General features: G+C 40.0%; 1 protein-coding gene across 1 annotated transcript in view; it reads left to right on the forward strand.

Moving 5' to 3' along the window:
• cntnap3 (contactin associated protein family member 3) overlaps positions 1-15,503 on the forward strand; it is a 76,689-nt gene that overhangs the window by 19,388 nt on the left and 41,798 nt on the right. Inside the window, exons 2-3 of the mRNA XM_087810423.1 lie at positions 7,000-7,110; positions 10,986-11,179. Coding sequence (XP_087666549.1) covers positions 7,000-7,110; positions 10,986-11,179 — 305 coding nt within the window. The remainder of the gene's footprint in view (positions 1-6,999; positions 7,111-10,985; positions 11,180-15,503) is intronic.

The raw sequence follows: 15,503 nt of genomic DNA on the forward strand, positions 1-15,503 counted from the left end.
AGTGTGAGCAATTGTCTTATGTGCGTTTACGGTTATGTATGTGAGGTTTTCACTTGTGTGTTTACATGTGTACTTTCACTTTTTTAATTGTTAAGGGAACTCAAAAGGTGTCCATGAGAGATTTTCATGAACATTCATGTGGAATCTTCAAGTGTGAGCGATTGTCTTATGTGCGTTTACGGTTATGTATGTGAGGTTTTCACTTGTGTGTTTACATGTGTACTTTCACTTTTTTACTTGTTATTGGAACTCAAATGTTGTTCATGGGAGATTTTCATGAACATTCATGTGGAATCTTCAAGTGTGAGCGATTGTCTTATGTGCGTTTACGGTTATGTATGTGAGGTTTTCACTTGTGTGTTTACATGTGTACTTTCACTTTTTTAATTGTTAAGGGAACTCAAAAGGTGTCCATGAGAGATTTTCATGTATATTCATATGGAATCTTCAAGTGTGAGCGATGTCTTATATGTGTTTACGGTTATGTATGTGAGGTTTTCACTTGTGTGTTTACATGTGTACTTTCACTTTTTTACTTGTTAAGGGAACTCAAATCTTCATGTACATTCATGTGGAATCTTCAAGTGTAAGCGATTGTCTTATGTGTGTTTACGGTTATGTATGTGAGGTTTTCACTTGTTTGTGCACGGATATCACATGTTTTAAGTGTGGTTTTATACACATTTTCATTTGCGTGTGTATCTAGGTTTTGACATGTGCTTTCACATTTTTTTTTTATTTGATTGGTGAGAGGTTCTTAAATGCCTGTATGCATGTTAGGTTTTCGCTGGTGTTAGATTTGACTTATACTGTATGTGAGGGATATTTACATACATGTGGGAGAATTGAATTGTGTTGGCGTTCAAGTTCTTCAGAGGCGTTTACGCGTTAGATTTTCACACTTGTACGCAGTGTTATCAAAACGTGTCGCCGACCTGAAGCATGCGTTACGAATTTGTCAGGCTCGCGTGAGATGTTTTTGACTTGACAGGTTTTCCCCCTCGTGACGGAGGTACAAATCCCTCGCTGCCCCGCACCAGATACCAAATAAACCTCCCGCCTCGCTCGTCTATTTCGTGCCGAACATCTGAAGGTCTTGAAGCCTCAGAGAATAACAAAGCAGACGATTCCGAAAACAGAGTTTTTTTTTTCTCCTCCTCACGACTTTTTGAGAATCTTCACCCGACTCAGCCTCGGCTATTTCGGGAGGAATCGGGTGAGAATCCGTCGGCGGTATCTTCCCGATAATCATGGCCTCATTATCTCGCGTCCCGCCACGGCGCCGCGGCCCGGCGGATCAGGGAGTGCGAGACCTTGTGTTCTCCGCTGAGCTCAGGAGATGGATGGAGCTCATCGGCATTCAGGGTCTTCGCTCTTCGCCGCCGGAGCTTCAGGTGAGGCGGGCGACGTCTTCCGAAGGGGCGTCCGTCCGTCACGTCCGGGCGGAGTAATTGATGGCGCCGGCGAGACCTCGTCACTCCCGCTCCGAGTCTCGCTCCTGATGGACGTTAAACTCTCCGAGAAGGTGTTTAATTCAGAGGGAAACGGTCCTTGAAATGTTGTCGATATGTTGGAGGGTTTTTTTTTTTCTACTCGTGTGCTGGTGAGGTTTTCACGTACAAAAAAAAGGGAGGCGTTGACACATTTCTGGACACGTATTTTCACGTGAGGTTTTCTCCAAGGCTTGAGTGAGGTTTTCGTACACGTGGGAGAGATGTTTCCAAACAACAATAGAGGTTCTCCCAGTTCTCAAGAGTGGGGGTGTGGATTGTCAAGAATCTGGCGATACGATATGTATCACGATACAAAGGAAACTATATCGTGATACTGTAGTAACAAGTATATATTTGTAGTATTGTCCAGTACTTGACTCTGGTGTTGTAGTATTTACAGACCACATGACTCTTGACAAAGTCGTAACTGCTTTCATTTGTTTTCAAACCAAAATATGTTCAAACATCATCTTTAAAAGCTACTGGAGTCACGGTATCCTCTCGTCCTCAGTTGTAACTGCTTATTATTTGTTTTTAAACCAAAATATGTCCATACATCATCTTTAAAAGCTACTAGAGTCACTGTATCCTCTCGTCCTCAGTTGTAACTGCTTTCTTTTGTTTTCAAACCCAAAAATATGTCCAAACATCATCTTTAAAAGCTACTGGAGTCACTGTATCCTCTCATCCTCAGTTGTAACTGCTTTCTTTTGTTTTCAAACCAAAATATATCCAAACATCAGCTTTAAAAGCTACTGGAGTCACTGTATCCTCTCGTCCTCAGTTGTAACTGCTTTCATTTGTTTTCAAACCCAAAAATATGTCCAAACATCAGCTTTAAAAGCTACTGGAGTCACTGTATCCTCTCGTCCTCAGTTGTAACTGCTTTCTTTTGTTTTCAAACCAAAATATGTCCAAACATCATCTTTAAAAGCTACTGGAGTCACTGTATCCTCTCGTCCTCAGTTGTAACTGCTTTCTTTTGTTTTCAAACCAAAATATGTCCAAACATCAGCTTTACAAACTACTGGAGTCACTGTATCCTCTCGTCCTCAGTTGTAACTGCTTTCATTTGTTTTCAAACCCAAAAATATGTCCAAACATCAGCTTTAAAAGCTACTGGAGTCACTGTATCCTCTCGTCCTCAGTTGTAACTGCTTTCTTTTGTTTTCAAACCAAAATATGTCCAAACATCATCTTTAAAAGCTACTGGAGTCACTGTATCCTCTCGTCCTCAGTTGTAACTGCTTTCATTTGTTTTCAAACCCAAAAATATGTCCAAACATCAGCTTTAAAATCTGCTGGAGTCAACTGTATCCTCTCGTTCTCAGTCATCGCCGGGATCTCACGGAATTTCATTGTCGCTATCAAGCAACACAAACCAAAAAGCATATGTATAGAAAATCTCACTCACATATATCAACCAGCTGCTGACAATCATAAACCACTAATAATGCTGGTGTGAAAAGGTTTCTGAGAGGTTTTCACTTGTGTCTATTATTTATTGTTAAGTGTCATGACATAGGCTTGGACGTGTGCGAGGTATTTTTCATTTTATTTATTAATGATTGGAGAGAGGTTTTTATAATGTTGTGTGGGTGTGAGGTTTTCACTTACGTGAGAGTTTTTTTTATATTCCTGTGAGGGATTGTCACTTGTGACTGACATTTCGTGTGGGAGCTTTTAACGTATGTTTTGAGTTCTGCATTTGTGAGAGGTTAGCCATTTTGTGTGTGTTTAGTTTGAGCGTTAGATTATCACCAGTTCGAGCGAAAGCTGGTCATCTCTTTGTGAGGTTTTAAAAGTGTGCAAACGAAAGGTTCTCACAGAAACTTGAGGTTTTCAAATGTGCTACGTCAAGATTATTAAAAAATGCAGTTCCACATGTGTCTGCTCATCTTAGACACACCTGGCTTGGGCCTCATTAACCATGACCCCGGGTAGCTGGGACAAGTGAAAAATAGATCCATTTAATGTAGAAAAGGAAAGGAAGGCAGGAAGCGAAGGAGTCGACGCAGCAAAATCTGAGTGACTTGTGTGTGGAAGACCAAACTTGCTGACTCGACACTCGTCTGACCCGAGCGTCGAGTCCCGTCAAACTGGGAAATGTCAAGATGGCGGCAGTTAACCCGGATAAATGCCAGCGGAACACACTTTGTGATGTTCAATTTTTATTTTTTTCCCTCCTCACCGCGAGCCTGTCAGTGGCGACACCAGCGTTTAGTATTCAAGAGAGCGGCTCGTCCAGTACAGCCGGGGTCACGGGCGAGTCCGTCAGGTTTTTTTTTTTAAAACATTTAGCTCCGGTTTTCCTCCCACGCGGTCGCGCCGCCTGACGGGACGCCACACTCCCCGCTCAGGGTTTAATTTTCTTTGAAGGGTCTCCGACGTGTGCGATTCACCTTCTGCGAGTAGAAACTTCCTCTTCTGAACCACCGGGGATTGAAAAAAACTTCAAACCTCTCATGAAGCGACTTTGAAATGAGACTCGCACAGTGAGTGTCGAATCCAAACTAAGTTGAAGTACACAACAACGACGACGACGACAACGGATTACCAAACATCAAATGAAGTTGAGTCATTAAGAACACTTTAAAGGTGTGATGGTGAGGTTCTCATTTATTACGTTGTTTGTGCGATGTGAGAGATTATCCCTTGTGTGTATGTATTTGGGTTGTGTGTGTTTAATGTTATTGACTTTGTACAAAAAAGAAACTTAAGTGTGTGGTACCATCAAAAGCTAGACAGTCTGGCTTCTGTAAACATCACTCTACAGAGACAGCTTTATTGAAAGTGTTCAGTGACATCATGATGTCGGCTGACTCGGGTAAATCCACTGTTCTGGTTCTCTTGGATCTGTCCTCAGCCTTTGACACAGTTGATCACCAGATCCTGCTGAGAAGACTGAGGGATGAAGACTGTCTGGGTCTGTGTTAGAATGGTTCTCATCTTACCTTTCTGGGCGCAGTTTTAGTGTATCTGCCAATCAAACGAGGTCTGAATCGGCAGATGTGTTGTGTGGAGTCCCTCAAGGTTCTGTTCTGTGTCCTTTATTGTTTTTGCTGTACTTGATTCCCCTCAGTAAAATCATTCAGAGATTTCCAGATGTTTCTTATCACATTTTTGCTGATGACATCCAGCTCTACTGCTCTTTTGATCCAACTGAGCCCCAGAGGCTGAACAGCTTAGTCAATTGTTTGTTAGAAATCAAACAATGTCTGAGTGAAAACACTTTACAGCTTAATGTGGACAAAACTGAAACTCTGGTGATTACTCCTGATGATAAGATTCCAGGGTTGAGTCAGTACTTGGGTGACTTAGGTCAGTCTGTCAAACTGAGCCTGAGAAACCTGGGTGTTGTATTTGATAAAGACATGTCTCTTGTTCAACACTGCAGAAAACTGACCAGAAACTGTTTCCTTCAACTGAGAAAAATCTCTAAACTTAGGAAAATGTTGTCGGAACATGATCTGGAGCTTGTAATCCATGCGTTTGTTTCTTCTCGTCTGGACTATTGTAACAGTTTGTTTTCATGTCTTAACAAGAAGGATCTGTCTCACCTGCAGTTGATTCAGAACTCGCTCTAGTAGGAGAACTCACATTTCTCCGATCCTTAAAACTCTTCACTGGCTTCCAGTTTCTTTCAGGATCAACTTTAAAATTCTGGTTCTTACTTTCAGATCTATTCATGGTCAGGCTCCTCCTTACATCACTGATCTGATCCAGCCTTACACCCCAGCTCGGGCTCTGAGGTCTGTGGATCAGAATCTACTGATGGTTCCAAGCACACGGCTCAGGACCAGAGGAGAGAAATCTTTTCAGGCTGTTGCTCCTAAGCTTTGGAACGATCTTCTCTCTCTTTGTGCTTGATGGATCTACTGACTCCTTTAAGAAACATCTTAAGACGTTTCTATTTGTTCAGGCTTTTCCTTGAATTTCTCGAACTCCTGTGTTGTTCTCAGTATTATCTTGATCTTTAAAGTATGTACTTTTTTGAGTATTGTTTTGATTGTTTAAGCGCTTTGTGACCCTGGTCTCGAAAAGCGCTATATAAATAAATATTACTTACTTACTTACTTACAGGAGAGGTTCATAAGTAAAGCTAGAAGGTTCCACACTTGTGAGAGGTTTTCACTTGTGTGTGTTTTTCTGTGTGCCTAATTTAGGGCCATTTCATTTAAATTTGAAAGCATCTGAAGCGTTTGAAATTATCTTCAACTAGAAGTTTATAACGGGCACAGAAAGATTTCTCACATGTGAGAGGTTTTCACTTGTGTCTGTGTGTGTTTTAGTGTGTGTTTAATGTGGGGCAATTTTAATGTAAAAGCAGCTAAAGTGTGTTATCATCTTAAACTATCAGGAGATGTTTAGAAATGGTGCAAAAAAGGTTACACACATGTGAGAGGTTTTCTCTTGTGTGTGATTTTCTGTGTGCCTAATGTAGGGCCGTTTTATTTAAATGTAAAAGTAACTTAAGCGTTTGAAATCATCTTCAACTACCAGGAGAGGTTCATAATCGGGCGCAGAAATATTCCACACACGTGAGAGGTTTTCACTTGTGTGTGTTTTCGTGTGTGCTTAATGTATGGCCATTTCATTTTAATGTAAAAGCAACTGAAGTGTGTGAAATCATCTTCAACTACCAGGAGAGGTTTAGAAATGGTGCAAAAAAGGTTCCACACATGTGAGAGGTTTTCACTTGTGCGTATGTTTTTGTGTGGGTCAATACATTTTCATGTACACAACTACTAAAGTGTGTGAAACAATCTAAAACCATTGAGGAGAGGTTCATATCAAGGACAGAAAACTTCAAAACGTTTGAGAGGTTTTCACTTGAATTTGTTTCATATGGGGCCAATACATTTTCTGTAAAAGCTACAAAAGGAGAGGTTCATACCAGAAAAGTTATAAACGTGTGAGAGGTTTTCACTTGTGTGTGTTTCATGTGGGACCAATACATTTTTTCAAGTACACAGCTAGTGTGTGAAGTGTGTGAAACAATCTAAATAGAGTCAGGAGAGGTTCATAATGGGTGCAGAAAGTTTATACGTGTGTGAGAGGTTTTCACTTTTGTGTGTTTTATGTGGGGCCAGTACATTTATTTATATAAAAAGTAAATAAAAGTATTTTTAGCCATCTTTAAGCAGTCAGGAAGTTTTAGAAATGGTGTACAAAGTTTGCACATGTGTGAGAGGTTTTCACTTGTGTGTATGATTTTATTTTTATGAATCACCATTAGTGACAGTGATTCATTAAGACTCTACAGGGAGCAACACATCTCAACACAACACACAACAGTTAAGAAGGTACACAAAAACTCTACTGAGCCATGAGTCACTGCAGAAAATGATGAATCAAAATGCACAGCAACGAGTCACCAAATAATAACTCACTGACTCAATACTACACTGTGCACCACAATGAATCCCCAAACTTTGACTCATATGTGACTCGACTGATGAGTCAATGGCAGGTGTGTGTAATATTGTGTGTCTGTGCTCCGCAGATGTGTGCGACAGCTCTCTGGTGACTCACCTGCAGCCGTCCTCCTTCAGGAGCTCATCCCAGCTCTCCGGGAGCCACGCGGCGGGATACGCCAAACTCAACCGCAGAGAAGGTGAGTCGGGGGGGGGGGGCGTATGACTCGAGTCGCAACGAGTCAAACTGGCGGCCCTGAGGAGTCCGACTCATGGGTTTCGGTGTCTGTCAGAGTCAGTTTCCAGCAGCAGGAATCATTTAGACGCTCTTGTCTGCAGCGCTCGACAACAAAGAGGAACAAATTGGAGCCGAAATCATCCGTCGCTTTAATTGGAGTTAAAAATATGAAACGTAATTACAGCCTGTTCTGGTTTGTGTGATTTGATTCACTCGCCTTTGTCGGCTCCTCTGTCTGTCGCACAATGGTGGGGATGAGGAGTCGAGACGTCTGCTGGAGGGAGGGAACCACAACACACACACACACACACACACACACACGCACAATACAAGATACAGACACACACACAATACACTGACACACACACACAAAGATACATAAATGCCCATAGACACTCACAAATACACACAAACATACACACAAGCTCACACATACACACCAAGACACGCACAAACAACCTCACACATGCGCGATTAAAAAAACACACTTAAAGACACTGATATGGACGCACAAAAAGACGAACAAGCACAAAGACGAAGCTCACACATAGACGCACAAAGACACACGTACACGCACACAAGTGAGCACGTAAGTCCATAAAGACACACACTCACAAGCGCACACATACCCGCATAACAACACACAAACACGCACACAAGAGAGCACGTAACTTCGTAAAGACACACACACAAAAGAGCACATATACACACACAAAGTAAGTAAGTAAGTAAGTAAGTCATTTGTATTTATAAAGCACTTTTCCACAAAGACACACTTACATGCAGGCAAACACACACAAAGACACACACACGCAAAGACGAACACACACATACACGCACAAAGACACATGTGCACACATACATCTACAAAGACGCACACGCTCTCACGGTGAAACAAAAACACACACAAAGACAGACATGTACAAAGACACACTTACATGCACACATACACACACAAAGAAACACAAACAAAGACACACACAAAGACGAACACACATATACACGCACAAAGACACACTTACATGCACACACAAAGAAACACAAACAAAGACACACACAAAGACGAACTCACATACACGCACAAAGACACATATAAACACACACAAGTGCACACATACATGCACAAAGACGCACACGAATTTCTCGAACTCCTGTGTTGTTCTCGGTGTTGTCTTGATCTTTGAAGTATGTACTGTTTTGAGTATTGTTTTGATTGTTAAAGCGCTTTGTGACCCTGGTCTCGAAAAGCGCTATATAAATATATATTACTTACTTACTTACTTACACACTCGCACGATAAAAAAAAAACACACACACACACACAAAGACCCACTTACATGCACACATACACACACAAAGTAACACAAACAAAGAAACACTCAAAGACAAACACACACATACACGCACAAAGACACAGACATGCACACATTAAGAAACACAAACAAAGACACACACAAAGACGAACACACATACACACACAAAGACACATATAAACACACACAAGTGCACCCATACATGCACAAAGACGCACACACTCACACGATAAAAAACAAACACACACACACACACACACACAAGCTCACACACATACACAAAGACAAATAATGAAATAAAAATGACATTAAATCCAATAAATTAACATAACATTTGTCTCTAAAAATATCACAAACATACTCAACATAGTATTAATTATGTTTGAAAGATAAACAATAAAACTCAATATAAAAAATCATCACGTGACACAACAGCAGGTTTAAATGAGCATCAATGGACCAATAGCAAACTACATTAAAAATCCTCCTCAGTCGACCAATCAGACGATCCCTTACATTTAACCGACTGAATTCAAGATTGTCCGTCAACTGGAAAATCACTTCATTATTGACGAACTCCTGTGAACTTCATCTGCTCCTCCAGGTCTGCTGCTCCACTGACTTCCTGCTCATGTACACACACACACACACACACACACACACACACACACACACACACACACACACACCCACACACACACACACACACTCAGTGCCGCTCTAATAACAGCAGACAAATGGAGCAGGACTCCGGTGTCAGACTTCCTTGACAGATTGCAGGAGAAAGTTGAAGGAAGTGAAACAAAAGTCGCTCCAGGTGTCACTCAAGACGCTGTGATGACATCATCATTATAACAAATGATGACATTCAGGGTCAACACGAGTGTGTTTGCAGCTGCAGACTGAGCCCCTCTGTCCAAGTGTGTCGCTGTGTGTTGTTGTTGTTGTTATTGAGTTTGTGTGCAACCGTCCATGAGTACCTTTTTTGTGTTTGTATGTGTGGGTTTGTGTGTTGTTATTATGATTGTGTTTGTGTGTGATGCAACTTTATTTACACTTTTATTATACTTTAAACTCTTGTGTTTGTGTGCATATCTTTATGTATGTGTGATATGTGTGTTGTTATTATTATTGTATTTGTGTGTGATGTTACTTTGTTTTTTATTATTCTTATAACTCTTGTGTTTGTGTGCGTGTGTTTATGTATGTGTGAGTTTTTATTATTATTTTAATTATTCTTATAAAATTGGATTTGTGTGCAATTATCCATGAGTAAGTTTTTGTGTATTTGTTAGTTATGCTAGTTTATGTGTTGCTATTATTATTGTGTTTGTGTTGTAGCTTTATTATTTTTGTTTGGTGTTTTCTCGTGTTTGTATGTGGGGATTTTAGTGTATGTGTGAGTTATGTGCGTTTGTGTGTTTCCAATATGCAAGTTTTTTAATGTGTGTTTGTGTTCTGTGTATGTGTGTGCATGTGAGAGTTTTTGTTTCATGTGCACTTATGTGTGTAGGTTTGTGTAAGTTTGTGTTTGCGTCAAGTTGTGTTTTTGGGGGTGTGTGTATCTCTGTTTTTTGCCTATGTGCGTTTGTCTTCATGTGTGTGTCTGTCATATACATTTGTGTTTGCGTGTATTTGTGTGTGAGTTTTTGCATGTGTGAGTTCTTTTTAATGGGGCTGTGTGTTTTTGTGTCCATGTGCTTTTGTGTGAGTTTGTGCATGTCTGTTTGTGTCCATGTGTATTTGTGTTCATTTAAGTGCATGTTTACATTTGTCCCTGTGTGTGAGTGTGTTTGTGTCGGGTAAGTTGTGTGTTGAATGTGTGTTTGCGTCTTTGTGCTTTTGTTTGAATGTGTGCGTTTGTGCATTTGGGTTTGTGTCCATGTGAATTGGTGTATATTAGTGAGTTTGTCAACGTGTGTAAACGTTTGTGTGCATGTGTGTTTGTGTACATGTGTATTTGTGTGTGCGTTGGTTTGTGTGTGTTTTTGTGTCTTTTTGCATTTCTGTGGACGTGTGTCTGTGTTCATGTGAACTTGTGTCCATTAGTGAGTTTGTCAATGTGTGTTTCTATGCACGTGTGTTTGTGTAGCTTGTGTTGTTGTGCATTTGTGTGTGCGCTGGTTTGTGTGTGCGTTTGCATCTTTGTGCATTGGTATTCTCGTGTAGGTTTGCGAGTGTGTGTGTGCATGTGTGTGTGCGTTTGTGTGCATGTGTGTGTGCGTTTGTGTGCATGTGTGTGTGGACGAACTAAAGTGCTTGCTCAGGTTCATTTGATGCCTCACAGCTCAAACACCAGATGGACAGAATTTGTGAAAAGATGCTGACCGGTGTTGACAACACACTTCCGAGTAACTTATGCTGCTTCACATACGTTTGGTTTCCATGACGATCTTCACTCATCAACAGCTTTCATCCTCGTTACACAATTAAACTACGTTTAGAACGAAAACATTTGTTTCGTTGTTGAGGATGTTGTTAAGATCTTCTGGACGTGTGTGTGTGTGTGTGTGTGTGTGTCCAGGAGCGGGCGGCTGGTCTCCCCTGACCTCCGACACACACCAGTGGTTGGAGGTCGACCTCGGCCAGAGAACCACCATCACGGCGGTCGCCACCCAGGGACGCTACGGCAGCTCCGATTGGCTGACGTCGTACCTGCTGATGTTCAGCGACACGGGACACAACTGGAGACAGTACCGGCAGGAGGAGAGCATCGGGGTGAGTCCTGGTTACTGCTCAGTCTCTCATGTTGAGAAACAAACTCTAGTGTCATTTATGGATATGACGAAGAGCTGGCTGGAATGTGCCACCTGGTGGAGGATCACTGGTATTGCAAGGCAAAGAGAAGTTGGATAGCCGAGGTCTAGTAGGAGTGTGTTAGCAAGAATCGGACGATACGATACAAATCACGATGCAGGGACAACAATACAGTATATAGTGATACTGTAGTAACAAGTATATATTTGTAGTATTGTCGAGTACTTGACTCTGGTGTTGCAGTATTTACAGACCACATGACTCTTGACGAAGTCATAACTGCTTTCATTTGTTTTTTAAACCAAAATATGTTCAAACATCAGCTTTAAAAGCTGCTGGAGTCACTGTATCCTCTCGTCCTCAGTCATCTCCAGGGTCTCATCGGTTCTGATTGTTCCTTGAGCTGCGAGGACGTTGCCATCTAGCGACCGGAATATTTATTGCAACACAAAAATGTATAAATGCTGTTCTGCATGTAAATAAATAAATGTAATTATTTTTATACACAGTTGATTGAAATATAAACCATAAATGATAAAAATGAAATATGAACAAATCTGATCAAAAATTAATTTAAAAAAACAAGACAAAAACAAAAAAAGTACCAAAAAGTAGAAAAAATTGCAATCTTCAAGTGTATCATTATTTTCTAAAAAGATTTTCATATGTTCAAGTTAGCCCCCCCTACTGGTGGTACATTGTTATTGTCAAAATGTTTAAAGGATTTCTTTAACAATAACGAGACAAAGAAAAGGATTCTGGGTAAAAAGTCATTTAGAGATTCATACCTGTGACGCAACAGAAGCTTCCTGTTCTTGCGCTCTACGACTGTGCGTTGTTCAAGCGAGCGAGCGAACCGACGAAAAAAGTTTGATGGACTTTTTTTTTTTGTACCTGGCCCGGGGCCACAGTCCCCGCCACGCCTGGATGAATAGAATAAACCAGTTGTGCGAGCGGTTCCGGTGTCGCGGCGCAGATTTATGCGGCGCGGTCGCCGGTTCCTGCGAGTCTGAGCCGCGCTCGGCGTGAAGGTTCCTGGCAACAGGTGAGCTCAGTCAGCAGCAGTCCTTCCTTCATTCATTATTGACGGCGAGTCAAAGGCTGCGGATGAATGTGATTATCCCGGCGGGGAGGACACTTCCCCGGGAGACGTCACCTGACCACGCTCGGATCACCGGAGATGAATTTTGGAATTTTTTTTTTTTAAAGAAACAAAGCAGCTGGTTCAGGTTTTCCTCAGCCTTCACTGGGGCATGAACATACCTTTTGAGTTTTCACACATTTTTCTTAAATATTTAAGCATAAAATAACCTTAAATGGTTGCCATAGTGACACTTTTTTTGTGAGTATATTTTTGAGCAACCTTCTGCATGAGGAATGTTACCAGACGAGTGTAAGTAAGTAAGTAATTTGTATTTATAGAGCGCTTTTCCAGACCAGGGTCACAAAGCGCTTAAACAATCAAAACAATACTCAAAAAAGTATATACTTTAAAGGTCAAGATAATACTGAGAACAACACAGGAGTTCAAGGAAAAGCCTGAACAAATAAAAACGTCTTAAGATGTTTCTTAAAGGAGTCAGTAGATCCATCAAGTGTGTATTCTGAAATACATGTTCAATACTTGTATTTGAGGAAATTAAATATCAGGGGATTTAAATTGGACAATAAGTGAGGCAGCAAAATTATTTGGTACTTTTTGGTCTGGTGACTGTGTAGTGGCAAGATCACGATACAGGGGCAACAGTACCATAAATCGTGATACTATAGTAACAAGTATATGTGTGTAGTATTGTCGAATACTTGACTCTGGTGGTGCAGAATTTACAGACCACATGACTCTTGACGAAGTTGTAACTGATTTAATTTGTTTTGAAACCAAAATATGTCCAAACATCGGCTTTGAAAGCTGCTGGAGTCACTGTATCCTCTCGTCCTCAGTACACGCCAATATGTTATGTGATTTCATTGTTCACTTAGCTGCGGAGGACGTAATGACTGCACAAAAATGAACAAATGCAGTGAATATTTGCATCTTAATTGTACATTTCTAGATTAGATTAATAGATAGGATAGATAGGATAGATAAGATAAATAACTTAATTATTAACCATAAAGTTTAAGGGGGAAAAAAGTAAATAAATATTGATACAAACTTCGACTTTAATAGCTGCTGGAGTCGACTGTATCATCTCGTCCTCAGTCATCGGCAATACGTGGTGTGATTTGAAAGTTAATTTAGTTGCATAATGACTGCACAAAAATGAACAAACGCAGTCAACATTTGCATCTTAAATTTAGATATTGTAAATTATATATATAGCACTTCATTGAAATATTAACCATAAAGTACCTTAATAAAAATAAAATATAAGTTGAAGGGGAAAAAAGAAATGAATATTGATACAAACTTTCTGCTTTAAAAGCTGCTGGAGTCGACTGTATCCTCTCGTCCTCAGTCATCGGCAATACTTGGATTTGAAAGTTCATTTAGTTGCATAATGACTGCACAAAAATTAACAAACGCAGTCAATATTTGCATCTTAAATTGAGATATTGTAAATTATATATATAGCACTTCATTGAAATATGAACCATAAAGTACCTTATTAAAAATTAAAATACAAGTTGAAGGGGAAAATATTGATACAGTAAAAATATTGATGCAGTATCATGAAAAAAAACAACATTAATATTTAAATGTATTGATATAATTAACATTGTCTGGTTCCATGAAAGATTAGATTAGATTTAAGAGTGAGCATCAGCTGTTCTTACTGCAGGTGAATCTGGTCTATGTGTTCTACTGTAAACGACCTTGGAGAAGATTGACAGGACGGTCAATGAAGGGTTAAAGAAGTGGAGATTGGAGGCTTTTTTTTTATCGACATGGCGTCTCTAATGAAGACTGGAACTCTCTTTGTCTGGACTGAATTAAAAGGTTTTCCCTCCTAAGTGGAGCGTTAATGGAGCGAAGCTCTCACAGAAACACTCGTCGCCTCCTCGAGAGTTTTCTCTCCGACGAAGAGAAGCTTTAGAAGAACCTGACGTTTCTCTGGTGAAATCATCATCGTCCCGGACGATCAAACGAAACCTGTGGGCTCGTCGGTTCCGGGGCTCATCCCCGGCTCATCCCCGGCTCCGAAAGGAGTCCAACTTTGATGACGCGTCGACGTGATCCTCGATCAACGCCTGGTGACATTTCAAAGAGTCTGTCGACGGAGAGCAAACGCCCGAACGCCGGCGGGAATAAAGCGTCTTTAACGTCTCATCACAGCCCAGAAGACGCGTCGGGAAGCGACCCCGTGGATTAACTTGGCGAGGGTCCCGTGGAAGCTTCCAGTCTCACGTGATTTCTTAAGGTTTTTTTTTACCACTGAAGCTGCGAGGTTGAGATTCATCACAACATGACTCGCAGGATTTTCTTGTCAAACGCCTCAGAAGTCGTGGTTCTGACGACCCTTTGATGACGTTGAAGCTCTTAAATGATGCCGACTTTAAAATCTCCTCTTAAGAAACGTGATGTTAAGTTAAAAAAAACACCGACGAGAATTAATTTAAAAATATTCTCTAATTTTGTACAAATGTTCTTGACTTCAAAATTCTACTCACAGTTTGTTGTAAATTTTGAATATTATAAAAGTACTCTATGCCCTTTAAATATTTTAGTTAAGAAAGGTTTATCAATAAATGTGATTTTTGGGAATATGTTTCAAGACAAATCTTGCAGTGGAGTTTAACAGAAAAAGCTAAGAGGGCCAATACCTCTGCCAAGGAGCTCAAGTCACATGATCAGAACAACAATCACATTTATTTTACAATTTATTAGGATTTAAGATTTTAATTTGCTTACATTTTCCTTCAATTAACTATAAACAAAAACTAATTAACTGTCAATTAAAAAATATATTTAAAATGTCTTTTCCTGTTTTCACCTCAATTTTGTTTATAAATTATAATCATAAATGTCTTAAAAAATATATATGTTTTAATGAAAATAGTCATCACATTTTCCCAGAGTCCTTTGTTGTATATACAAAACATTAAATACTAATTCAGTGACAATTAAAACGTTTATTTTAATAATTGTATTATTTGTATCTCCTCATGTTTTCTCCTTTTTTAAAAATAAATTATAACAATAAATGTTGTTTTTTTTAAATGTATGTTTTCATGAAAATAATCATCACATTTTCCTTTTATTGAATATAAAAAAAAATACTACTCCAATGACAATTACATTTTGTGTTTAAATTCCTTTGATCTTCTCATGTTTTCTCATTGT

Source organism: Callionymus lyra, chromosome 16, assembly GCF_982586985.1.
Source record: "Callionymus lyra chromosome 16, fCalLyr1.hap1.1, whole genome shotgun sequence".
Taxonomy (NCBI): Eukaryota; Metazoa; Chordata; class Actinopteri; order Syngnathiformes; family Callionymidae; genus Callionymus; species Callionymus lyra.